Genomic DNA, 25760 nt, shown 5'->3' with positions numbered 1-25760 from the left:
GTGATAAAGAAAGGTTCTTATGATACAGGGAAAGTGGACCTGTTTAGAAATGATTCTTTGGAGCAAATTTCATTTGAGTTGTTAGGAAATAATCAGTTCAGTTCACAGCCTATTTGTAAATACTTCATAGATCAACCACCAGTCCAGTTTGGTAGAATCTGGATAGCAAACACAAATCAGCAGTGGGAATACCTAGCAGAGTCAGCTGGGCCTCAGCTTTGGCTCGAGTCAGTAGGAGGGACCAGGGCCAACAGGAGCACCAGGAAATGTTCTCTGCTGTGCCTCTCTCAGGGAAGCAAAGACAGCAAAGATGTGAGACCATAAGCGTTGTACAGCTAGCTCTACAGGCAAGCCCAGACAAGCCTCCGGCACTGTCCCTCAAGCGTCATGTGTTCTCCACAGGTCTGCATCACCACATGTTTTGCCACAGCACATGAATCTTAGCAAAACTTCATGTGAGTCTGTCTCAGCTGACATCATTCTGCCAATTGGAAACCACCAGTATAATCCAGAAGTTTGTTTTTTTTTTTTTTTTTTGTTTTGTTTTGTTTTTGTTTTGTTTGTTTTTTTGGTGCATTTCTCTCTATGGAATCTGGACAAATGCAGCTCAACTATGCAATGTAAGGTGGGCCAATACTTGCATGTCATTAGCAAAGAATCCTTCATTATGTGTCCTTTCACATTCTTGTTTTAGCAGAACATTCTTTGACCTGTGTCTGCTTCAGCAAAACTTTCCTTCAAGAGTCTGCCTTTGCATTTCACCAGTGTCTACTTCAGCAGGCATGTTTGTCCAGCAAAACACCATCCAACGCAACTCACTTTCCAAAGAACACTTAAGTTTCTACTTCAAACCTTAAAAACTAATTTATGAAACAGTTCAAAGCCTGAAAGTAAAATTAGAATCACCAAGCGGAGCATGGTAATTACCTTTAATTGCAGCATTCAGGAGGCAGATGTAGCTATATCTGTGAATTCGGGACCAGCCTGTCTTACAAAGTGAGTTCTAGAACACTCAGGGATACATAGAGAAACCCAGTCTTAGAACAACAACAAACCACAAAACAAAAACAAAAACAAAAACAAAACAAAACAAAAAAACCAAAAAACAAAAAACAAAAAAAAAACAACAAAAAAAAATCCCAAATCAAAATAAAACAAAGCATATAAACAAACAGATAAAATCAATAAAGAAAACCAAAAACTGAGGAAATGAAAAATCTGTGAACTCAGACAGGAACCGCAGAGGTTCTTTATCAACAGAATGAAGAGAGAGAAGAGAGACTTTTAGACACTAAAGACACAAGAGAAGAAGTGGATAGCTCAAAGAAAATGTTAAACTAAAAAACAACTGGCACAAACACCCAAAAACATCTGGGATACTATGAAAAGACTAAATCTAAAAATAATAGGAATAAAGGAAGGAGAAGAAACCCAGGGCGAAGGCACAGAAAATACCTTCAACAAAATCATAGAAAAAAATTTCTCTAACCTAAAGAAAGAAATGCCTACCAAGATATAAGTATACCAAGCACCAAATAGATTGAACCAGAAGAGTAATTCTCCCTGGAACATAATCAAAATACTAAACATACAGAACAAAGAAAGACTATTAAAAGCTGCAAGGGAAAAAGATCAAGTAATATATATAGGCAGACCTGTTAGAATTACATATGACTTCTCAATGGAGACTAAAAGCCAGAAGAGCCTGGACAGATGTTCTACAGACTCTTACGAGACCACACATGCCAGCCCAGATTACTATACCTAGCAAAACTTTCAATCACAGTAGATGGAAAAGAGTAAGACAATTCATGATAAAATCACATATGAGCAATATCTGTTTACAAATTCAGCCTTACAGAAGACATTAGAAGGAAAACTCTACGAAAGAGGTTAACTACACCCAAGGAATAAATAAACTCAAACTAGCAAATAAAAAGAGAATACACAGCCTACAACAACAAAATAGCAGGAACCAACAAATACCTCTCAATTATCTCTCTCAACATTAGTGGTCTTAAAAGACACAGAGTAACAGAATGGATTAGAAGACAGGATCCATCCTTCTGTTGTATCCCAAAATATCTATCCTTATCATTAAGGACAGACATCAGCTCTGGGTAAAAGGATGGAAACCTTTATTCCAAGCAAATAAACCTTAAAACCCAAGTTTGTGTACCATTTTAATATCTGACAAAATAGACTTCAAATAAAAAATCAGAAGAGATATGGAAGGGCACTATATACTCATTACAGGAAAAATCCACTAAGGAGACATTGGCATCATGAACATTTGTGCACCAATTTTTTTTTAAAGGGGCACTCAGGTTTGCAAAAGAAATACTGCATCTTAAATCACATTCTGATCCTCATACACTGATAGTGGGATCATACTTAAGTATCATACTCTCACCAACAGACAGGTCACCCAGAGAGAAATACTGGAGCTAACTGATGTCATAAAGCAAATGGAACGAATAGATGTTTACGGAATATTCCACCCAAACACAAAATGATATATCTTCTTCTTGGCGTTTCATAGAACATTCTCCAAAATTGACCTCATACTTGAACACAAAGGAAGTCTTAATAGATTCAAGAAAACTGAAAAACAACAACAAAACTCCATACATATCATCTAGCCACAGCAGATTAAAGCTAGATATAATAATGAAAACAACAGAAACCTTACAAACTCATGGAAAATGAACAGCTCACTACTGAATGAAAAAGAATGAATCAAGATAGAAATTAAGACTTTCTAGAATTGAATGAAAATGAATATATAACATACCCAAGAATGAAGGTGGTTCTAAGAGGAAAGGTAAGTGTCTAAATAAAAAATCTGGAGAGATCTCAATACATGTAACTTAACAGCACAACTGAAAACTCAAGAAGAGAAAAAAAATCATCCCAGAAATTGTATATAGCAAGAAATAATCAAACATAGTGCTAAAGTCAGTAAAAGAGAAGTAAACAAAACAAAAACAAAAAGAATAGTGAAATAATGAGTTGGCTCTTTGTGAAAATCAGTAAGATTGACAAACCCTTACCCACATTTACTAAAAGGTGGACTGAGAATATACAAATCAACAAAATGAAAGATGAAGTGAGGTATATGACCACAGGTACCAGGAGAATTCAGAGAGTCATAAGGATTGCTAGAATTATCACCATCCCTAATCTCATGCTGTACTACAAAGCCACAATAATAAAAATGGCATGGTATTGTCAAAATCCAGACATGCTGATCAATGGAATGAAATTGAAGACCCATGTATAAATCTACAAACCTATCTATGGATATCTTATTTTTGATAGGTCAGAGATACACATTGAAAAAAAGAGCACCTTCAACAAGTGGTACTGGTCATATTGGATAGCTGCTTGTAGAAGAGTCTATACAGATCCATAATTACTGCACAGCACAAAGCTCACCTCAGATGATCCAGATACTCCAAGATAAGGGCAGACACACTGAACCTGACAGAACAGCCTTGAACTCATTGGCACAGAAACAGAACACTGTTAGGACAGGCAGTAAGATCAACAATTAATGAGACCCCATGAAACTGAAAAGCTGCATGGGAAAAGACAGTCACTTGGACAAAGTGGCAGCCCACATAATGAGAAAAGATTTTTTTTCTTTTTACCCATTACACATTTGGTAGAGGGCTAATATCTAAATACATAAAGAACTCAAAATGAACCATAAAAACCAGATATTAAGTAAACTACTTAAAAGGTGAGATGCATATTTAAACAGAATTCTTAAAACACGAAACTCAAGTGGCTGAGAAACACTTCAACATCCTTAGCCATCAGGGAAATGGAAATCAGAACTATTTTGAGATTTTATCTTATACCCATCAAAATAACTAAGATCAATAAAGCAAGTGACAGCTCATGTTGGTTAGGATGTGGCATAAGGGGAAAACTCAACCATTTATAGTGTATGTGGAAACTTGTTCAACCATTGTGGAAATTATTATTGTGGTTTCTCAGAAGATTGGTAATCAATCTACATCAAGATCCAGCCATGTAACTGTTGGGCTTATACCCAAAGGATGTTTCATTCAGGATCTTTAGAATGGGACCCAGTGTTAGATGGACTTGCTGCTCAGTATGAATGGTAGAGAACATTTTCAGGTGCCGACCTCAGTGGAAGTTCATAGTTGTGATTGCTTCCCTGCCTTGGTGGGATCATGGAGTGTTTTTGAGGCTGAGCTTAGCATTGCCTAAACTCCAGCCTCTGCCAGGACTGGTCTCTGCTCTTTGCTAAATTTGCTGTGGTAGTTTCTTTTTCCTTGTGGCCTTAGTTTTGAAGGAATGGCCTAGAGGCTTAGTCACTAGGGATCTCTGTCAAATAGAACCTCCCATCACTTCTTGAGTAACCACTGAGCTTTGTGTATGGGCTCTGCTGTTGGCTAGTATTTCTTGCTGGTTAGCAGGTGTGTAGAGCTTCCACTGAGGTCCTTTGTTGGTCACTAACCTCTGCCCTCTTCTTTAGGTCTAGCTGCTGTTACCCTTTTTCACTCTGTTTTGAGACTGTGTTTCTTGGTAAGTGTCTCATGCTAGTAGTGAAACTACATTCTGCCTTCAGTTGTATTATTCTTTTAGAAAGACCCCAAGTCTAGAGATTCTTCTGTGCCACTGTACTTATGATAAAGAAATGGATGATATAAAGTAATTGTATTTGTTTTATTTTCTCTTGTAGTTTTTATTAGGTGTTACTCGTGATGATTTCAAGTACATTCCCAAACTCTTAGGCATTTACAAAGCTCTGACGGTCTTACAAAGGTAAACGTGTCAGGGTGGTATGCGTAATAAGTGGAGGTGAGATAATGAAGACTGGTGACGCCTACTGCACAAGACAGCTTGCTATGTCTTGCTTGTTTATCGGTTGGTTGGGTTTTCAAGGCAGGGTTTCTCTGCAGCCCTGGCTGTCCTGGAACTCACTCTGTAGACCACGCTGGCCTTGAACTCCGATCTTCCTGCCTCTGCACACCACCATCGTCCAGCTTGTCTTGCCTTTATTATTATGTCCTTTGCAATCTGGTTTTGTATTATTTTTTAGATGTATGGGTTTTTGCTGTGGAGGTCAGAGGACAGCTTGTGGAATTGATTATCTCCTTCCACCCTGTGGGTCCAGAGAATCAAACTTAGTCTTGGCAAAACTTTTGCCTCTGAGCCCTGAGTGGCGAGGGAATTGTGTCAGGAAGCATCTTCCTATCTAGGATTTCATTTTGACAGTGATTTTCAGAGAATCACTCTCTGTCCTTTCTCTGTGGAGAATATTAGATCCTCTACTAATGCTGCTTTTATTTTTTTATGACATGAGAAAATTGTAAAACTATACTTCATCTTGCTTTAAAAAAATCTTTAAGTGCTTTTCTCCTATTATTAGATTCTTATAACATGATTTCTTACTAGTTTCTAAAATATAAACTGCTACAGTGATAGTTTGTATTTGCTTAAATTAAACTTTTATATATATTTTAATTTATAAGTACTTTTTAGACATTGCATCCATTTGATTTTCATAATGATTTAAAGTATTTAAATAGTAAGTGGACTGGGAACAGCGGAGATCCAGGGATGTAGGCCTGGTGAGACTGCGGTGCCAGTAGCCAGGGCGCAGAGAGGACTAGGCCTGGTGTGCGGAAAGCACGCCCTCCCCCCCCCCCCCATTGGCTCAGGGGAGCAGGAGCTCTGCTGTAGGGACTCGGTTTCCACCTGGAAGGCCCTTGTGTGTGGACCAAACGCTCAGGCCATTTGCCACCTAAAACAGCAGAGATCCAGGGACACAGGCCAGGTACACAGGAGAGACGGGAACCAATCACTGACAACAAGACCATGTATGATCACAGACAACAAGATGGCAAGAGGAAAGCAAAAGAACTGACCCAATGGAAACCAAGACAACGTGGCAACATCAGAACCTAGCTCTCCCATCACAGCCACCAGTGGAATGCCAAACACTCCAGAAAAAGAGGACTCAGACCTGAAATCATACCTCAAGATGATGTCCTGGAGATCTTTAAACAAGAACGGGAAGAAAAGCATAAAGAAATAGAAAAGCATAAAGAAATAGAAACACAAAAAACACTCAAAGAAATCAAAGAACTAGAGGAAAAAAGAACCAAAGAGATGAAAGAAATGAAGAGGGAATTTAAAATGGAAGTGGAAACAATAAAGAAAACACCAAAAGAGACAACCCTAAAGGTAGAAAACCTAAAAAAGAAATCAGTAGTCACAGATGCAAGCATCTCCAACAGACTACAAGAGATGGAAGAGAGAATCTCAGGGGCCGAAGACAACATGGAAAACAGAGGAATATCGAATGGCTGAGAAGCATCTGAGCTTGACATCCTTAGTCATCAGGGAAATGCAAATCAAAACAACCCTGAGATTCCACCTCATACCAGTCAGAATGGCTAAGATCAAAAATTCAGATGACAGCAGATGCTGGTGAGGATGCGGAGAAAGAGGAACACTTCTCCACTGTTGGTGAGGTTGTAAACTGGTACAACCACTCTGGAAATCAGTCTGGCAGTTCCTCAGAAAAATGGACATAGTACTACCTGAAGACCCAGTTATTCCACTTCTGGGCATATACCCCAGAGAAGCTCCAACATACAACAAAGACACATGTACCACAAAGTTCATAGCAGTCCTATTTATAATAGCCAGAAGCTGGAAAGAACCCAGATGTCCTTCAGTAGGTGAATGGATACAAAAATTGTGGTAGATTTACACAATGGAGTAATACTCAGCTATCAGAAACAATGACTATGAAATTCTTAAGAAAATGGATACATCTAGAAAATATCATCCTGAGTGAGATAACCCAGTCACAAAAGAACAGACATAATATGCAGTCACTGATAGTTGGATACTAACCCCAGAAAGCTCTGAACACCCCAGAAACAACTCACAGACTATATGAAGTTCAAGAAAAACAAAGGCCAAAAAAAAAAAAAAGAGAAATCATTATGCTTAATCTTAACACACCAAGAAAACTTTGACTATTTCCAGGTTATATCTTGTTTTACATGTACTTTATGCTCATTTTAACTAGTAAGATTTTTTTATTTTTTAAAAATTTTTTTGAATACATTTTTTAAGGTTGTAATTAAGTATTTGTGGGTACATATACATACACATATGTATATATGTAACAATAATATAGGAAAAGAGGCTATTAATTTGAGGGGATAGGAGAGAGACTAGGAGGGGCTGTAGGGAGGAAAGGGGGATGTGATACAGTTCTATTTTAATTAAAATATATTCTTTTTGTTGTTGTTGTTGAACTTCACACAGTCTGTGAGTTGTTTCTGGGGTGTTCAGAGCTTTCTGGGGTTAGTGTCCCATTATCAGTGACTGCATATTATGTCTGTTCTTTTGTGACTGGATTATCTCACTCAGGATGATATTCTCTAGATGCATCCATTTTCTTAAGAATTTTGTTAAGCCATTGTTTCTGATAGCTGAGTAGTACTCCATTGTGTAAATGTACCACAATTTTTGTATCCATTCATCTACTGAAGGACATCTGGGTTCTTTCCTAGTAAGATTTTAATGCATATTATCAAACGTTTAAAAAAAATCAAGTACTGACAAAAATGCATTCATATACTTTTATGCAAAAATGCTTTTAAAATCTGCACATTTATCTGTTTTTTAAAATAAAGTTGTTTAATTAAAAATAGTAGGTGGTTTTAGGATACTTTGAATGGGGTTTTGTCATTATATGTAGATAGTATTTACATTTGTATTTTACTCTGTAGTTTTCAAAGCTTCTCTAGTAATTACTTAGCTATTTAGTAATGGACCAGCCAGTGGAGGAAGAGGAAAGGCCTTTTCTCTAATTCTTTATGTTCTATAACTAAAGGTGTTAAAGATTAATAGAAAAAAGAAATATAATCTCTGTTTGTCTTAGTGTTTTAATTTTTACGTGCATGAAGGCTTCATAGGAAAGGAGTGATACCTGCCAAAACTGTTGGTGTGGGTGTTTTATAGTTATTTTTAACAAAGACCTATAAAGTATGGAGAAATGATAAGACAAAAGAAACACTGTTTGGTTGTAGTGTTGTTTGGCAGCATTTTGTAAGGAGGAGCAGCCCCTGGGAAGCTAATGAAAGAAGTGTTATTTCAATGAGATGGGTTTATATAAACATCTCAGTGCTGCCCTCTGTCCATAGTGATCCTTGTGTCTGATAGAGGAGAGAGAAGAGAAACATGTTTCCACAGGGACATCTGTGCCTTATTTGTATGGAGGTAGAAGACAAAAACGTCCTACTTTTGTTTGTTGCTTCTCTGGCCTTCAGCTGAAAATAATCTAAAAGCCAAAGCAGCAGTATGGTTTCTGGTGACATTCTGATTGCTTGTCCAGAGTTCAAAACCATAGCTATGATTTACAGTTCTGCACTCATAGCAACCTCTATCATCTCCTGTTTCCTCTCAGTAAGTCAGACTTCTGGTTAGCAGTGCCTTGTGGACATGGCTCAGCATTGAGGAGATATGTGTTTTTGCTTGTAGGTGAAAGTATCCTAGTTTGCAAGAACTCTGAGAAATCCAAGGGCATTGCTCTGCTTCAAGGATCTCTGGAACCTGTGCAGAGCTGTCTGCAGAGACAGGGAAAAGTCACTGCTAGCATGATACGAGCTATTCTGGAGGTAGGAATTCAGGGACTCATAGTTTATTATACCCATCAAAAATTGAGTATATCAAAAATATGAGGTGAGTTTTCTTTAAGAACAAGATGGTTAAGTTTTACAGCCTTCTCAAGTGTGAATCTGTTTCTTACATAGATTTAAACATACATACATATATACATAGTTCTTAAGGCTCTGCTGTTGGGCTCTGTTAAATAAGTTGATAAATACATTCTAATACATGTACACATACTTGTACATATATATATACATACATACATACATACATATATATATAAACACATATATACCTATGTACTATGTATATGACTATCTGGTTATTTTTGGAGTTTAATATAGCATTTAGCATATTAATCTATTTCAAAATGATTAAACAATCAAATGGCATGTAGCTCTTTTTAACTTTTTTTTGTAGTGTAGAGAATTGAACTCAGCCTTGTGTGCACTGTGTGTGTACCCTTCTGCTGAGCTGTAACTGTGGCTCATCTTTTTACTTTTTATATATTCTTTACTGCCTTTTGAGCTTAAAGAAAAGATGACAAAATGAATCCTAGTCCTATGCAGATAATGCATGTGGACATTACAATCAAGTCAAGTTATATAAAAAATAAGTTTGTGGCTTATAGGCTGGACCTGTGGTGCATGCTTGTTACTCTAGGTACCAGAGGTTTGAGGCATGAGCTTCACCAAATTGAGGCCAGCCAAAGTAACACATCAAACATTAACTTCATATTTTTCTGCCCTTTCCATCCTTCTGAATGGGATGTATTTAAGAGTAGCATTTCTATATGTTCATGTGTTCTAGAGGGAGGAGCAAAGTTTTAGACTCATGACTGTGAGTCATTATTGCCATATATATATATATATGTATATATATATATATATATATATATATATATATATATATATATATATATATATATATGATAATATATATGATAATATATATGTGATAATATATATAAACATATATATTATATAATGTTTCCCAAAGTTAAGGTACATTTTTTTGTTTTCAAGAAAATATGAAATCTACTCTCAAGGGAAATATTATGTTGCTAGTTTGTGTTATCTGTATTTGTAATGTGTGCTGACAAAGTATCTCTACATAAAGACTGAAGATATTTTAAGAGAATAAAGGTACTTTTGTTTACTTGATGTTCTTTGTCTCTACACATCTTATAAAAATTACAGAACTTTTCAAACCTTCTCTCTCAGATAATCGTTGGTGGGGTGGCAAGTACGTCACAAGATATGCAGACTTATGCCGCCTGCACATTCTTGGCTGCTGGTGTGGAAGAAGGGAAGCAGGGAATTCAGAGAAATGAAGATGATGTTCGGCTTGGGGCGATTGATGCCTGTGTGACATGGCTGTTAGAAAATGAGTTCATCCAGGTGACAGAGCCCAGTGACGGCACAGGAGGTAAACACAAGCTCTTATGCAGAAATGCTCACAGTTTATATCATATTCACCTTTTAAAGTTTGCTCATAAATTTCTACGTTAGGCAAGCTTCTGCTTCTTAACTGACAGAGCTGAGAGGGTTAATGAGTAGTAGAGAAGGGCAGTGCTTTGCTTTTTTAACCTTTTTTCCTGTGTTCCCTGCTCCAGGAAAGGTATATCACCCAACACATCTTGGATCAGCTACTCTTTCTTCTTCACTTTCCCCAATTGATACCATCGATATTTTTGCTGACCTCCAAAGAGCAATGAAAGGCTTTGTTTTAGAGAATGACCTTCATATTGTCTACCTGGTAAGTTCTATTTAAAAACATGTCTATTCACTTATCTATTGATAGAATCTCACTGGGTAGCTAAGACTATCCTGGAATGATCTTGCCTCTAGCTACTGAATATTGAGATGCATGTGATTTATTCATGCAGGTTTGCAGGAGAAATTTTTAAAGTGCCTTCATTACTTTTCTGGTCACTTAGTGGGAAAATCTGTAATACCCTTAGAGCTGACAGAGAGTAACTCAGTTCAGCATCTAGTAGGTGAACACAGAATTGAAATCAATATGGACGCTGACATAATATCTTGACAAACAAAACAAAACAAAAAACAAAACTGAAGAATGAAAGAGTATATTTGGTCTCATAGTTGAGGGTGTAGTTCATGATGCTAGGGAAGGTGTGGAAGAAAGGAAGGCTGAGGCAGTGCTTCCCATTGCATGCAGTGTCTTGGTTAAGGTTTCTTAGTGTCTCAGTCAGTGTTGTAGTACAGTGAAGAGGTAACATGACCACAGAAACTCTTATTAAAACAAACACACAAAACCCCCCAGACATATACTTGGGCTGGTTTACAGTGTCAGAGGTTTAGTCTATTAACATGACAGGAAGCATGGCAGTATTCAGGCAGGCATGTGCTGGAGGAGCTGAGAGTTCTACATATTGACCTGTAAGCAGCAGGAAGTGATCTGGTTTGAGCTTCTGAGACCTCAAAGCCTGCCCCCACAGTGACACACTTTCTTCAACAAGGTCACACCTACTCCAAGAAGGTCACACCTCCTAATAGTGCCACTCCCTATGGCTAGTTGTTCAAGCACATGAGTTGATGAGGGTCAAACCTGTTCACACCAGCTCCATAGTTAGGAAGTAGAAAGAGAAATGCTGGAGCTCAGTTCTCTTTCTTCTTTTATTCTGTCCAGGACTCCAGCCCATGGGATGATTCCATCCATAATTTAGGCTGATCTTCTTAACTCAGTCTAATCTAGATAATCCTTCATGGGCATGCCCAGAAGCCTGTGCTTGTGTGAGTCTAGACTCTGTGAAGTCAACAGTATTCATAATATAAAGTTTGTTATATTTGATCATCCTCTATAATTATAGTAAATGCTTTGATATAAATTTAATATCAAATTCTTCAGCAAGAACCTAACCAGAAATGTTTGTCACTGTAAAGCAGATTTGTACACTTTGATGAGCAAATGAAGGGAGAGAAGAATAACATTGAATTTTCATTAGAATGAGCACTTATCAGGAAATGCTATAATAGCATGCATTGTGCACAGAGAGCAAATGTGAAGGCAGGGTTTTTTCTCTCCTTTTACAAACCTAGAATACATGGAATTAGTAGCAGGCTCAATGTTGACAGTCTCACCAGCTGTCTGCCACGGCCTTAGCAATGTCCTGCATGTTATGCAGCAGCCATGAGTGTGTTTGGCTTCGACACAGGAACATTCGCTTTGTGTATGTCCTTTCCTTGTTTGGATGGTGTCATGCTGTCTTCTTTTGCCTTCCCTGCCCCTTTTTCATCTCTCCATTCCTTCCCCATTTCTTCTTTCCTCCTGAGTTCTGTGGCCCTCCTCTAAGTTCCTCCCTTCTTTTTCTAAATGTCTCCCTCCACTCCTAAGCCCAGGCTAGCCTCAAACTTTATAGGTATGCTAGGTTGGCCTGAAACTTACCTGGTTGGTCTCAAACTTTGTATCCTGATGCCTCTAAGCATTGTTATTTGCTTTTATCCTTTTGTCTAAATTTTATAATCTTTTTGTTTTGAAGTCTTCATGTTCTAACATCTGGACACTTTTAAAGGTATTTCTTTGCTTCCACTCCCAGCCCCATGCTTAGGACACTTGGTTCCTTATTGTTTGTTTTATAACTTTCTTGTTGAATCCTGAACCGTTTAGGGAATACATCAGCTTTGAGTGTTGACTTCCCCCATCTCTTCTTTCCATGTTACGGACGGATTCTTTTTTGGAATTACACAAAACAGTTAAGATAATACCTTGAGTCAGACCTTCTTAGGTTGAAAACGTTTATGATTAAATTGCATTCCATGAAATCAGTTTCTGTGATTAGCAACCAGTTTCCCCTTCTCCTGCCCCTTTCTCTGGCTTTCTTTTTCTCTTTGTCTGTGTTCTGTCAGTGAGTTACTTTTGAATAAATGGTTTCTTATAAATGCATTATTGTCATAGATGTTTGTTACAGCCTGGGGCCTTTGTGTTAGGCTTGAACCCATGGCCTCGCATAGACCAGGAAAGGCTTTTACTACTGAGCTTCCCGCAGCTCACCGTCAAGCAGTTACTCAACCTAAAATGCTGCTACTTCTTTTTAGGTTACACCTGTGTTTGAAGATTGGACTAGTATTGATTGGTATCGCTTTTTCTGTTTATGGGAAAAATTACCAACTTCTATGAAAAGGGTGGCAGAGCTGGTTGGAGTGGAGGAAGGGTTCTTGGCTCGATGTGTGAAAGGAAAAGTAGTAGCCAGAACTGAAAGACAGCATCGACAAATGGCCGTCCATAAAAGGTAAGCGTCAAGGAGCCTGCAGCGTTCACAGGGCTGGGCATTATGTCCATATCCAGTTTCCTGACTCACTCTGGCTTTCAGCAATATAAATGTTTTAACTGAATATTGTAAAACCTATAAATTTCTCTGGTGTATTTAATTTACTGACATTTTAATTATTTTGGAACTTGTAATTTAACAGTCATTATGCCTGTAGGTCTTTGAAGTCAAATTTTTAACCCCTATTTTTTTTCTTGAGTTAGAACATCCATTTATGGTGATTTATCCGGAATTGTAACACCTTTAAAAGTAATCTTTTATCAGCTGGAAGGTGCTAAAAGAGTCACATGGGGAAACTATATAACATGTTAAGCTTTCAAATACAGTATATTTTCAAATGTAGCATATGATTTACATTATAGTCAAGTACAAATTTATAAGGTTCTCTGTGCTTAGATTATTTGTGCCAATTTTGTGTTTCAAATCAAATCTGGATTTTATAATTAGATACTGTCACTTGACTGAAATTCTATTCATAGCTATAAATGATCTCATGTCACTTTTGATAATTTATTTTTAGGTTTTTCACAAGTCTTGTGTTATTGGATTTAATCAGTGAAATTCCCTTAAAGGAAATTAATCAGAAGTATGGATGTAACCGTGGGCAGATTCAGTCTTTGCAACAGTCAGCTGCTATCTATGCAGGTTAGTCAGACAAAGTGCTTCATGGCCATGGAAGAGTCTATGGTTTAAGTGTCACTGTATAGCTGGCCTGGAGCTCTCTATGTAGACCAGATACACTGTCCTCAAATACAGTGATTCACCTGCCTCCGCCTCCTGAGTACTAGAATTAAAGGTGTATGCCACCATACTTAGCTTAAGATTACTTAAAAAATAAACAAACAAAACCCTTTTATTTACTTAAACCTCTCTGAAATATCTGTACAGTTGAGTCCCTAGTGTCATCAGGTGTCCCTGCTGGTGCCCCCGGAAGCAGTGCAGTCTATAGAGAGCCATCTTCAGGGTATCTCCCACCTGTTTTGTAGCAGCCTGCTGATTGTACATCTTTTTTCTGGCTTCCCCTCTTCCCCTTTTACATGGAGAAACAAAGTCTTCAATGAATACTCTTTCTCTTAGTGCTGACTAATAGGTTTTAAGAAAGAGGCTGTAGATACAGAGAGATTTGTGGACCCTCCACTGACCAATCTAAATATCATGCCTTAAGAATACTCTTAAGTTGCACAAACAGGTAGATTCTAGGTCTGATTTTACTAAAGAATCTTTGTCAGCCCTTAGGAAGGAAACACGGATACTAAAGAGTTTGTGTCTCTATGTGTAAGAGGCTTCTTTGTGAATGTGTGTGCATTCGAGGACTGCTTCGTAGAAGATGTGGACAGAGGGTAGACTGAGGGAAAGCACTCAGTGCTCAAGGATTGGCATCAGAGATCTAAGTTGCATCTGGAGTCAGTGTTCTTATAGAGCAGGGACTTCCTGCATGGGAGGTGCGTGGCTCTCATGATCTCTTTGTTTCCAGAGGGTGGGGTATGGGCAGCATAGCCTTTGCTTATTTATTTATTAAAGAAAAGAGTAACTGGGATGTCGCTCTGTAGTTCTTTTAGCATTTGAGGTTGTAGATCATTTGTCCAGGAGAGTCCTGCACCTGTTTTGTTGCAATTCTTTTAAAAGAAGAAATAAAGAAAAGAAAAAGCAAAAAAAGGAAAAACAGAGACTAGTGAGAAAAATGGACTAGAATGGGTTTTGCTTCTTTGTGTTTGAGTGGTGAGTGCCTCACTATCCAAATGCCCTTCATAGGACTAAGTGAGATGAGCCTTGAGAGAGGCTTCTTATGCCATCATGAGGTCCAGAGTTCAGGTCCCAGACCCTATACAAAGCTGGGCACAGCAGTGCATACCTGTAATCCTAGGGGCTCTCTAGGTAGTCCAGGCAGTTGGTGAGCCCAAAGTTTAGTGAGAGACCCTGTTTCAAAAACTGAAGTGGAGATCAGAAGGAAGAAGCTTGATTTCAATCTCTTGCCTCTAATTGTGTACACATAGGCACATGCACGGGTATAATGCATACACATAAAACTTAAAAGAATAAGTGAGATAACCTGTAATGTGCTTATTTTATTTTTTTGTGCAATAGCTAGGGCTTTTAATATTTATTTGCTCTCTTATTAACTTACTTCTTGGCTTTGTTAAACCTTACATTCTGTACAAAGAACCAAACCAAACCAAATATGCACCTACACATGTGTATACGCATATAAGCACCTACACACATGGAGTATATATTTATATAATTATATATATATATATATATATATATATATATATATATAAGCATGGAAAATTAGTCTAAAAACAATTTTTAATTCGTGAAACATTCTTTGACCATTCTAGGAATGATTACAGTGTTTTCCAACCGTCTGGGATGGCACAACATGGAACTACTACTTTCTCAGTTTCAGAAGCGTCTTACATTTGGCATCCAGAGAGAGCTGTGTGACCTGATCCGGGTATCCTTACTCAATGCTCAGAGAGCCAGGTTCCTGTATGCCTCTGGCTTTCTCACTGTGGCAGATCTTGCCAGAGCTGATATTGCAGAGGTGGAGGTGGTTCTGAAGAATGCTCTGCCTTTCAAAAGGTAACAAAGTCTGTGTCGGTCTTAGAGTTATTAATGACAGCTCACCAACCTTAAATAACTGATATTATATTAAATATATTAAAGTTTTTTCTTTGTTGAGAATCTTAGGGCATATTTGCTGTGCCAGAAAATGTGGCTACCTTTTTCTCTTGCGGGTTACTGTTTGCTTTCTAGTTTAAACACTGTGGTTGGAAAGGCATTTGTAACATGGTGTTGGTCTCCCCTCCAACCAAGCATGAGCCTCTGCAGCACACTTGATTCCCATGACCTTTTCAGGGCTCATCTGTTCAGTACACTCTGCTTAAATGCTCTGTACAACACTAGTTTTCCATGAGAGGGTTTCTAGACTGTGTGTGGAGGGGGAGGGGCTAACAACACATTGAATGGCTAAGACTAGTCTATAATCAAGAAATAACTTAATTACTTTCTTTCTGAACACATTCCAAAATGAAAAGATTAGGCAGAGCTGATGGCTCTTTACTTTCAGTTACTAACAATTTTATTTTGAGGGACATTAAAAATGTATTCTAAATCAGAATGCCCATCTCATTTTCAATTCAGTTTCTTCCCTCCCACTTAGGTTAGTTAGGCCTGGCTTTTGGACTGAATCTGTTAACAAGCATGGGAGGGGACTGGTTGTTGCAGTAGCCTGTCCTCTCTAAGCCACCCAGTGGTGGAAGCTGTGGGGCGAGTTCCTTGCTACCAGCCCCAGTGTTCTGGGTTCCCGAATGAAAGACACATATTAGCCTTCTATTTTAATATGCCTTAAACAGATCAATGACTGGGCCACTCCCAAACCTCCACATGGCTTACACCTCCCCTCCAACACTCCTAAGTTATCATGTACTAAAATCTATATTCCATCTTTGTAGCTCTAGACCCAATCTGGGGTTGAGGCTGCTCTTCCCTGGCTCTTCCATGATTACTGTGCTCTCTCTTCTGCTGCTCTCAGGCCTGGTTACTTCTTTCCTGGCATGGTGGTTCTAAAACCTTCTTTTTCCCTTGGTCCACTTGCCATTGAATCCTAAAGTTCCACCTCTGTCTCCTTGCCCAGCCATTGATCGCCGGCAACTTTATCTACCAATTAAAACCAACTGGGGGCAGGGACCCTCAGCATCTTACATGTGGACTCTCATGCAGTTAGCACGGTACAAGCCTTAGATCAATCCCAGCACTGCTGGTGTGTGGCCTTTTACAAGCCTGCTAACCTTGTGTGCCTTTTGACTTACTTTTGGTTCATTTTAAGGTTTGAGGTGGGATGACATGTAAAGGAGTAAAAAATTGTTTTTAGTTGTATTTGCTTCCAGAGCTGTTAGGTGTTGAATGTTGTCCTAATTGTGGCTCTTTTTTTTGAGGGTCATTTTCTGTGGTATTTTAAGTGGCTTTTTACTGCATCTTTATTTTTTTGAAAAAAAAAATCACAGGGCTTTCTGTATTCAAACAATGGTATAAGAAGGCTTCCTAGTGATTGTGGTGGTTTGAATAAAAATGTGCCATGTCCATATAGGCTCATGCTTTAGTCATCAGGGAGTGGCAGTGTTTGAGAAGGATTAAGAGATGTGGCCTTGGAGTAGCTGTGGCCTTGTTGGAGGAATCATGGCACTGGGGGTAGGCTTGAGATTTCAACAGAGCATGCCGGGCCAGTTTCTCGGTCTGCTATAGATCAGGATGTAAAACACTCAGCGACTGCTCCAGTGCCATGTGTGCCACCATGTTCCCGCCGTGATAACAATGGACTAAACCTCTGAAACTGTAAGCGGGCTCCACTTATTTCCTTTATAAGAGTTGCCTTGGTCATACTGTCTCTTCACAGCAGTAGAACACTGAGTAAGATGGCAATGGGTTGAGCCAGGTTTCTAGTTTCAGTGCATTGCTCTTTCAGGAATGAAAGTCCTCTAGAGGGATGCCTAGAGGTGTGATGTGGTGATAGATGCAAATACTGTAGTGCCTTAGCAGTGGTAGTGTCTCATACGGTTCTGTCAGTGCTCCTTTGTCAGCCTGTATATAGAATATAGTAGTCTGTCTCTACTGTCTCCTAAGCTCAGAGGGTTTGGTGTGTCAGTTTGCAGACCATGATGCCTTTAAGGAATACATACATCGTTGTAATAGAAGGTTTTGGCCTTTAAAAAAAAATTGCATTAGGGCATTACACATTTGGGTTTAAGTAATTTAGGACTATATTTTCAAGTGTTTTAGGAATGTATTTTATATTTTAAAACAATCTTAATTTTCCTTGATAACAATATATTAGTGAGGCCGTTGGTTGTCCTTGTGATATGAGTCATTGTATAGTTGTGGTATTTATAGGAGTGGCTGAATGCTGCCATCCTGTTCAGTGAGCTGACTAGCAGCTGTCATTGCTGTCACCTCCAGTCCTCTCCAGTTCTGCAGTTAACTAACCCACTATGTTTTTGATAGGCCTTACTGTCTAACAACATAGCTGTTCTTGGCACTGTGCTCTCCTACCTCAGCTTCCCTGACTGGGTCCCGGGCATGCATAAGTGCACCTGCCTGCTTTAGTTCATAGCTGGACAAATTCTGAAGTAGATGTAGATTAAATGTCTTTAGCTCTAGACTTTGAGAATTAGGGCTGTCATAGAATTAGTGTTTTCATCTTCTTGAGATGTGCCTCTTGCTCACTCCTTTGCATAGACTAAGCCTCCAATTTTCACAGACCCTTTGGAGATAAATATCTATGCCAAGACATGTATTAGTAGTTTCTGAGGTGAAGAAGATCAAGTATAGATATGCATGGTGAAAATATACCACAGATGACCTATATCTCTTAAGGTAGGGAAGGCAGTATTTACTAAAAAAAGTTCTTGCTTGCTGTACATCTTGGGCTTACTTCTGTTTTGTGGTCAGGTTGATGGATTGATGCTGACATACTTATGCCTGTTTTGAGTCTAGAACCATAATTCAGCAATATTATTGTTATCATCATCATGTGCTTTGTGCAGTGTACTGAGGATGCCACTACTTCCTTGAAATAGTTTTTCTTTTAAATGTATTTAAAATTATTGAATATGTATTTCTATCATTTAAACTGTAGACTATTGAAGTCTGTAAACATTGTAGAAAGGCTAATTTGAGATAATTAACACAAAACATGACCCAATATGCTTACCATTTCTTGTTTTGAGAACACTTCCAGTCTACCCTCTTTGTGATTTTTAAGATGTAGCACCGTGTTGTACAATATGCTAAGCTATTCTTAGCAACATGCCTAACATGGATTTAATTATAATGAAAAATTAAACGCATAAAGTGGAAGATAATTACAAAATAATTGCTGAGTACTTTTCAGAAATACCTGTTGTGATAAACAGACCCAGGAGGCACTTCTAATTAAGACAGACTGGAGAGTTAAGCAACTCAATACATCACTTGTTTTTTTTTTTTTTTTTTTTTTTTTCTTTTTTTCATTAGAAAAATAGAAAGTGGTCCAATTGGTTAAAATTGATACTCACTATCTATTAACTTGTAAAATGCTAGATAGGGGATGAAAACCATATATTTCTTTGCTGGTCTCCCTCTCCTTTTAGTACTTAATCCACTAAAATTCAGAAAATCTACTGGTATTTGCTTGTTTGGGATCCCTTCATCTTTAGCTTTGAGTCGCTTTGCACTGGTAATGTGTTGTGTACCACTCTTCATAGTAGTTGAGTTTTACATATGAACCAACTTGAATCTTTTTCTTTGAATAGATGGTTCAGTCCTATTTATATTTATTGCAATGTCTGATAAGTTTGCTCTTGTATTTAATGTATATTTATGACAGTTTCCATGTTTCTTTCTCTCCAAGTTGGCTCTGCCTTGCTGTTTCATTTTTACATTAGGAAAGTTGTGGTGAATTGTGTTTGCACACTGCATGATCTGGTTCTTGAAGATTGTGATGGTGCCCTGTACCTTCTACCTACCACTGAGCAGCAGTTGTGGGATTACTTTCCTTCTTTCTCTCATCAGTGCCTCAGCAGATAGCACTATGCATTAAGTTTTCACCTTTGCCCTGGGTTCTGTGGAGGGTGATGTAGGAAGGTGCATGTATCCTTATGTGTTGAGATTCTGACTTTGACTGCAGAGGTGAATGGGTGAACTCATCCTTTACTGACATTTCTTCAGGAATACTTTGCTTACAAAAAAATTACTATATGTTCAAAACTGCCCTTCTTTGACTTCAAGTATTTGTAGCACAGTGTACTTAATATATAATCTCTGTCCTTCTTGGCCCTCCAGACAAGACCTTGTTAAGTTGACCAGACTAGCCTTGAACTTGAGATCCTTTGTCTCAACATCCTGAATTCTGGGGCGAGACACCACAACTAGGTTCTGTATTTCCTATTATTGAGTTTTTGTTTTTTTCTTTCACTCATTCTTGTTGCTTTGCATTATATGTTGTATGGGAAATTTAGTGGGAGCCAGAGTCCTTCATCTTGTGAGTCGTTTACTCTATTTGTAGTAGGATTTGGGAATTTTTTCCCACATCTTTGAGGTTTAATGGATTTGTTAGCTAGGTTATCTGTTTTCTGTGATGAACTACTTTTAAACAGTGGTTTCAGAATAACATTAAATATATATTGATATGACTGTAAGCAATAGATTTAGGAGTCTCTGTGAAGGCAGTTCTGGTTTGGGTTTCTCATGAGGTTTTAGCTAAGTTTATGGCTTGACCTTCATCATCCAGAGGCTTGGCTGGGCCTTCCGCCTCTGTGGTTCCTGCACATGCTGTCAGGTTGCTGCTTCATACATGCCGTAGGATTTGCTCCATACGATTTCTACTGCAGTTACCTGCCCTGGTATGAATGATGCAGACAACAGCGAAATGCAAGCGGGATGCCTCCTGTTGGCTGTCTTGCCTAGAGTGGGGGTGGGGGAGCACTTGCTCATTGCTTCATGTGCTTGGAAGGAGGAGTTTCAGCTGTCCTAACGTCACTCATCTTTCCTACATCCTGTCCTCTTCCTAGCATTCAGTTACATAATGCTTGACCATTGCCTTCCATAAGAGCTCACTCTCCAGTGCTGACTTTAGTTCTGTTAGGTTTTCTTTCTTTTTAGATAAGTAGAGAATCTTTATTTCATTTTGTTATAAGTTTAGATTCATGTTGATTGTTAGATTGATAGATTTCTGTGTTATACTACTTTGCCTTATTACTAAAGCTTCAACTTAAAGGTTGTATCATCTTTTTAAAAAAGATTTATTTTATTTGTATGAGTACATTGTAGTTATCCTCAGACACACCAGAAGAGGGAATTAGATTTCATTACAGATGGTTGTGAGCCACCATGCGGTTGTTGCGATTTGAACTTAGGACCTCTGTAAGAGCAGTCAGTGCTCTTAGCTGCTGAGCCATTTCTCCATCTCTACAGTCCCTTTCTGTAGATGTATTTATTTATTTATTCATTCATTTATTCATTCATTCATTCATTTATTCATTTATTTATTTATTTATTTATTTATTTATTTATTTATTTATTTATTTTGTGTGTGGGGGGGTGTGGGTATGCATGGATGCATGTAGAAGTTAGAAGACAACTTATGGAAGTGATTCTTTTCTTCTTCCATGTGGATCCTAGGGAATGAAGTCAGTTGTCAGGCCCAGCTGCAGGAACTGTTATCCACTGACCCATCTCACCAGCACGGTGGTGCAGACTTGTGGCAGGCTATTTGGAATATGCCCACTTTGGCATAACTTGGAGCCAGATGTGAGGCAATTTATATGATGAACATGGGCTCACCTTTCTGGTTTCACACTCTTATTTCTAGACATTCCTCCTCTTGAGTTGAGTCACGACCTACAGGTTTCTTCATGGTGCTGATTAGACCCTACCCTCTGAGGGAATAAGTGACAAGCCACTTGTTGCTGTGCCTACCTCTGAACTGCATCTCCTTCCAGGGCTTGCTGTTTGTTGTTCACTTTCTAACCCTTCATATACTTTGTTCAGGGTTAGTTTGTGAGAGGATTTATTTTCAGTAAAAAATATTATTATGACTCACTTTTTAAAAAAAGGTAGGTTTATTTATTTAATGTATATGGGTATTTTGCTTACATGTATGTCTGTGTATCACATTAATGCAGTGCCCCCGGGAGTCAGAAGAGGGTGTTAGAGCCACTGGGAATAGAGTTACAGATTGTGAGCTGCCATTTGAATGCTAAGAACTGAACTTAGGTCCCCTGAAAGAGCAGTCAGTGCTCTTAACTGCTATGCCATTTTTCAGCCTTTAAGGCTTTTGTTTAAGAAGTCTATCTTAGTGGGGTTTCCTGCATCATGCTATTTAAAAATTGTCATCTGCCTGTCCTTTCCAATGTTTGCCTCTGAGCGGCCTCACACCACTTGACAAGAATGTAGTTTAGACATCAGTTTTTTAGTTCTCCCAGATAGAATGTAAGTACCATGAGAGCCTGTGTCTGTTGGTGTTTTTCCTTTCTTCTCCCTCGCTCAGTGCCTACCCCTATTGCCAGTTTAGTTCCCTGAGCCAGTTTAAATCGAATGGGTTCATGTTGTGTGAGTGAAGGGGAAGCATTAATCTTCTCTTTTTCTCCTGTTCTTGAACAGTGCCCGGAAGGCAGTGGATGAAGAAGAGGAAGCAGCTGAAGAACGTCGGAGTATGCAAACTATCTGGGTGACTGGCAAGGGCTTATCTGCAAGGGAAGCGGCAACCTTAATAGTGGAAGAAGCCAAAATGATTCTGCAGCAGGACTTAATTGAAATGGGAGTACAGTGGGATATGCACTCACCCTTGAGTTCTAGCATACACTCACTCACCAGTGAGGCAGAAGTAAAGGAACACATGTTCAAATCCCACACTCAGAGTTCTCATAAAAGGTTAGCATCAAAGAGCAGAAACAGCACAAGAGCAAGTGGTTCTAATGAGAAGCAGTCACCGGAGGCAGAGCAAGGCACAGCTGAAGGCAGAGAAAGTGCAGACTCTCTCTGTAAGTCCCAGGGGAATCACCAGCTCCACACACCCCCCATTTGTGGAGCAAGAAGACAGACTTCTTTAGGTATAAACAAAAAAATGCTTCGAAGGTCTTTGAAAGAAGGAAAACCAAGCTTTAAGGAAGTTATTCAAACTTTCTCACTGGAGAAAAAAAAAACTGCTTTGAGTTTTAATCCAGAGCAGGTGAACAACAGTTTTTCATCTGGGAGAGACAGAAAATATGGGAAAAAATCTTGGGGCAGTAGTCCCCTGCGTGACTCTGTGATGCATAGAGATGATTTACAAGGACAGACTATGTGTAAATCTACTCCATGTGAAGACCCACAGAAGTCCTCAGAGGAGCAGACTACAGAATTTAAAAGTCCAGAGCTATTTGTAAAAAATGTACCTTTTTGTGCCAAAGAAAAATGCAATAAAACCTCATTCCCTTTACAAGTGCAGCAACTTTGTTTAAGGAAAAAACCAGAAAGTAATGGTGCTGTGGAACATTCCGTTGCAGGATCTCAGAATACAAATGTGACTGGGCAGTCCCCTGGTGACACTAGAGACAGAAGGCGATTGGCTGCTCATGAGATGGCAAAGGTAAATGGGGTGCTCACAGAGAATGGTGCAGAAAGCCACTGCCAAGACACCCATCCAGTCAGTCAGTCCCTGGAAAACCACAGTGAGAAGCAGACAAACACTTTCACCAGACTGAAGACATTAATTGAGAGACAAGCTGGTAGTAGTTATATGGCCAGAGATTCAAATGATGTTGCACCCATCACATGTGAACGTATAAAGCTTAATAGCAAAAATCATGACTCAAATCCTTGTCTTCAGGCACTGGGAAGTAACACAGACAGAACTGAGGCACCTCAGTCAACGAGAGAACTTGGTCAAGCAGGAGGCCAGTGTGAAAATCTTCTGAATTCTTCTGATGTAAAAGAAAAAACAGGTGCTTATGCAACAAATAAGACTGAACATAGTCGTGTTTCCAACCTAGCCGTCTGTGACTTTGGAGATAGCTTATACTTGGATACTCAGTCAGAGGAAATAATTGAACAGATGGCAACTGAAAATGCCACACAAGGAGAGAAAGCAGTAGGGATAATGGAGGAGGGCTCTGCCACTCAGAACCAGCGTCACAGCACTCCAGGTGACCAGCATGTCTCAGGAGCAGCCAACACAAACCATGTGGACAGTAAGAACGCAGAGACTGTGAAAGAAAACCCTGAAAAGAGCATTGATAGAGGAACTCCAGACAGCCTTTTTTTCCATTCTCCAATACTTCAGGGGGAAAACGGCGCTTGCTTTAAAGAGAATGAGCATTCTGTTACTGATTCCCAATTAAACAGTTTTCTTCAAGGATTTGAAACACAGATGGTGAAGCCAATCATACCGCTGGCTCCTCATATGAGAACTCCTACTGGTGTGGAGGAAGAATGTCTACCTGAAACCAGTTTGAATATGAGTGATAGTATACTATTTGACAGTTTTGGAGAAGATGGCTTAGGACAAGGAGAGTCACCTGATGGAAAGTCAAAACAGCCACTTCTTTCTGAAATGATACCAAATCATTTCAGCAATCCTTTACACCCACAGGAAGACCCACGTATGACACCAAATGGTGAGCCTCAGGGTACTCAGCAGAGAGTGGCTTGTCTCAGTGGTGAATCTATTATATTTTCAGAGATAGACTCTGCTCAGGTGATTGAAGCCTTAGAGAATATGGATGTGTTTCATGTACAGAAGAACTGTATCCCAGCAACCCTTAAAACATTACAACCCAGTGATTCGGCAGTGCTGGGTAATGAGTGTCCCCAAGGAGACGTGGTCAGAGGTCAAAATGAGGGCTCCCCACAGCTCAAACTCATGGAGACAAATCAAGATAATTCACTCACTTGGTCAGGAGCATCATTTAACTTAAGTCCAGAACTGCAAAGGATTTTAGATAAAGTGTCTAGTCCTCTAGAAAATGAAAAGCCCAAATTGATACATGTAAACTTGTCTTGCTTTGAAGGAAACAACACAGAGTCACATGAGAGACGGGAAATGAATTCAGATTTGGAGACAGTTCAGAGAACTTCATTTTTCCCCAGTAATGAAGTTAACAGCAGGACTGAAGGGCTAGAGAGCAAAGCCGGGCATGATGGGCCCTCGTCTTCCTTGCCCTGTAAAGAAAGTGCTGTAGCTGATGACAACGGCCTCATTCCTCCTACACCTGTTCCTGCTTCTGCTTCGAAGCTAGCGTTTCCAGAGAGTCTCAGAACATCTGTAAAATGTCAGAAAGCCAGCAGTGTTGTACTACCAGGTGAAAGTTGTTTATTTGGCTCACCTTCAGATAATCAAAACCAGGATTTAAGTCAAGAGTTTAGAGAAGGCCTCAAGGACTATGATGGGTCTGTCGTAGACACAAGTTTTTTTCTGCAGTCTCAGGATGGACTGCTGTTAACTCAACCCTCATGCAGCTCAGAGAGTCTGGCCATAATCGACGTAGCAAGTGACCAGATTCTCTTTCAGACATTTGTGAAGGAGTGGCAATGTCAAAAGCGCTTTTCCATCTCTCTGGCTTGTGAAAAGATGACAAGTTCCGCATCTTCCAAAACTGCTACCATAGGTGGAAGGTTGAAGCGAGGTAAGAATTTTTTAAGCTTTAATTCTTCTGCATTGGGGTCTTGGAACATTGTGTGTGTGTGTGTGTGTGTGTGTGTGTTCACACACACACACACATACATATACATATCAGCCCTTCCGATGAATCTATCTATACTGAAGCAGTGGTTCCAAATCCTTGCAGAGTTATGGGTTTCAGGGTTGAACCAACGGGTGTAGGGAATGATGCCTTGGACATTGCTTTGTGACTGGGGAATTGCTACAGTCAGCTCGTCAGCCTGTTGTGGAAATCAGGTTTGCTTGGTTACCACAAAGCTCTGTTTATGTGTAAGTTGCTAGTATTTGTCTCATCTCCAGTTCTTGGAGCATGTGTGCTAGTGACAGATTCTATGTGCTCTTAGTGTATAGCAGTTTCTATTCCTAACTCATCAAACATAATGGCAGGCTTCTTGTGGAGGCATATAAGTCCATTTAAATTTAACAAATATGTATTGTCTTCCTATGTACCAATATCTTTCAGGTATTGAAGTTAAATTGTTTCAGGTACTTGTAAATTAAATTGTTTCTTGACCTTTGCAAAATTAAATAGATGTTAATTTAGGAAAAAATATTGACTGTTGATATAGAAATTACACTTAATTGTTCACAATAAAACTCTTTGGTGCCTTTGGTTAA

General features: G+C 39.0%; 1 protein-coding gene across 2 annotated transcripts in view; it reads left to right on the top strand.

Moving 5' to 3' along the window:
* Window positions 1-25760, top strand: part of POLQ (DNA polymerase theta) — a gene marked incomplete at both ends in the record, with an annotated part of 79844 nt that overhangs the window by 21360 nt on the left and 32724 nt on the right. For both annotated transcript variants that reach the window (XM_080919640.1, XM_080919639.1), the window contains 7 exons: window positions 8542-8678; window positions 9897-10101; window positions 10289-10431; window positions 12732-12925; window positions 13485-13609; window positions 15307-15550; window positions 22106-25107. In XM_080919640.1, the coding sequence (XP_080775766.1) occupies window positions 8542-8678; window positions 9897-10101; window positions 10289-10431; window positions 12732-12925; window positions 13485-13609; window positions 15307-15550; window positions 22106-25107 (4050 nt within the window). The remainder of the gene's footprint in view (window positions 1-8541; window positions 8679-9896; window positions 10102-10288; window positions 10432-12731; window positions 12926-13484; window positions 13610-15306; window positions 15551-22105; window positions 25108-25760) is intronic.

The sequence above is a fragment of the Micromys minutus genome (assembly GCF_963924665.1).
Source record: "Micromys minutus genome assembly, chromosome: 7".
NCBI lineage: Eukaryota > Metazoa > Chordata > Mammalia > Rodentia > Muridae > Micromys > Micromys minutus.
This window is presented reverse-complemented; position numbering and strand designations above follow the sequence as displayed.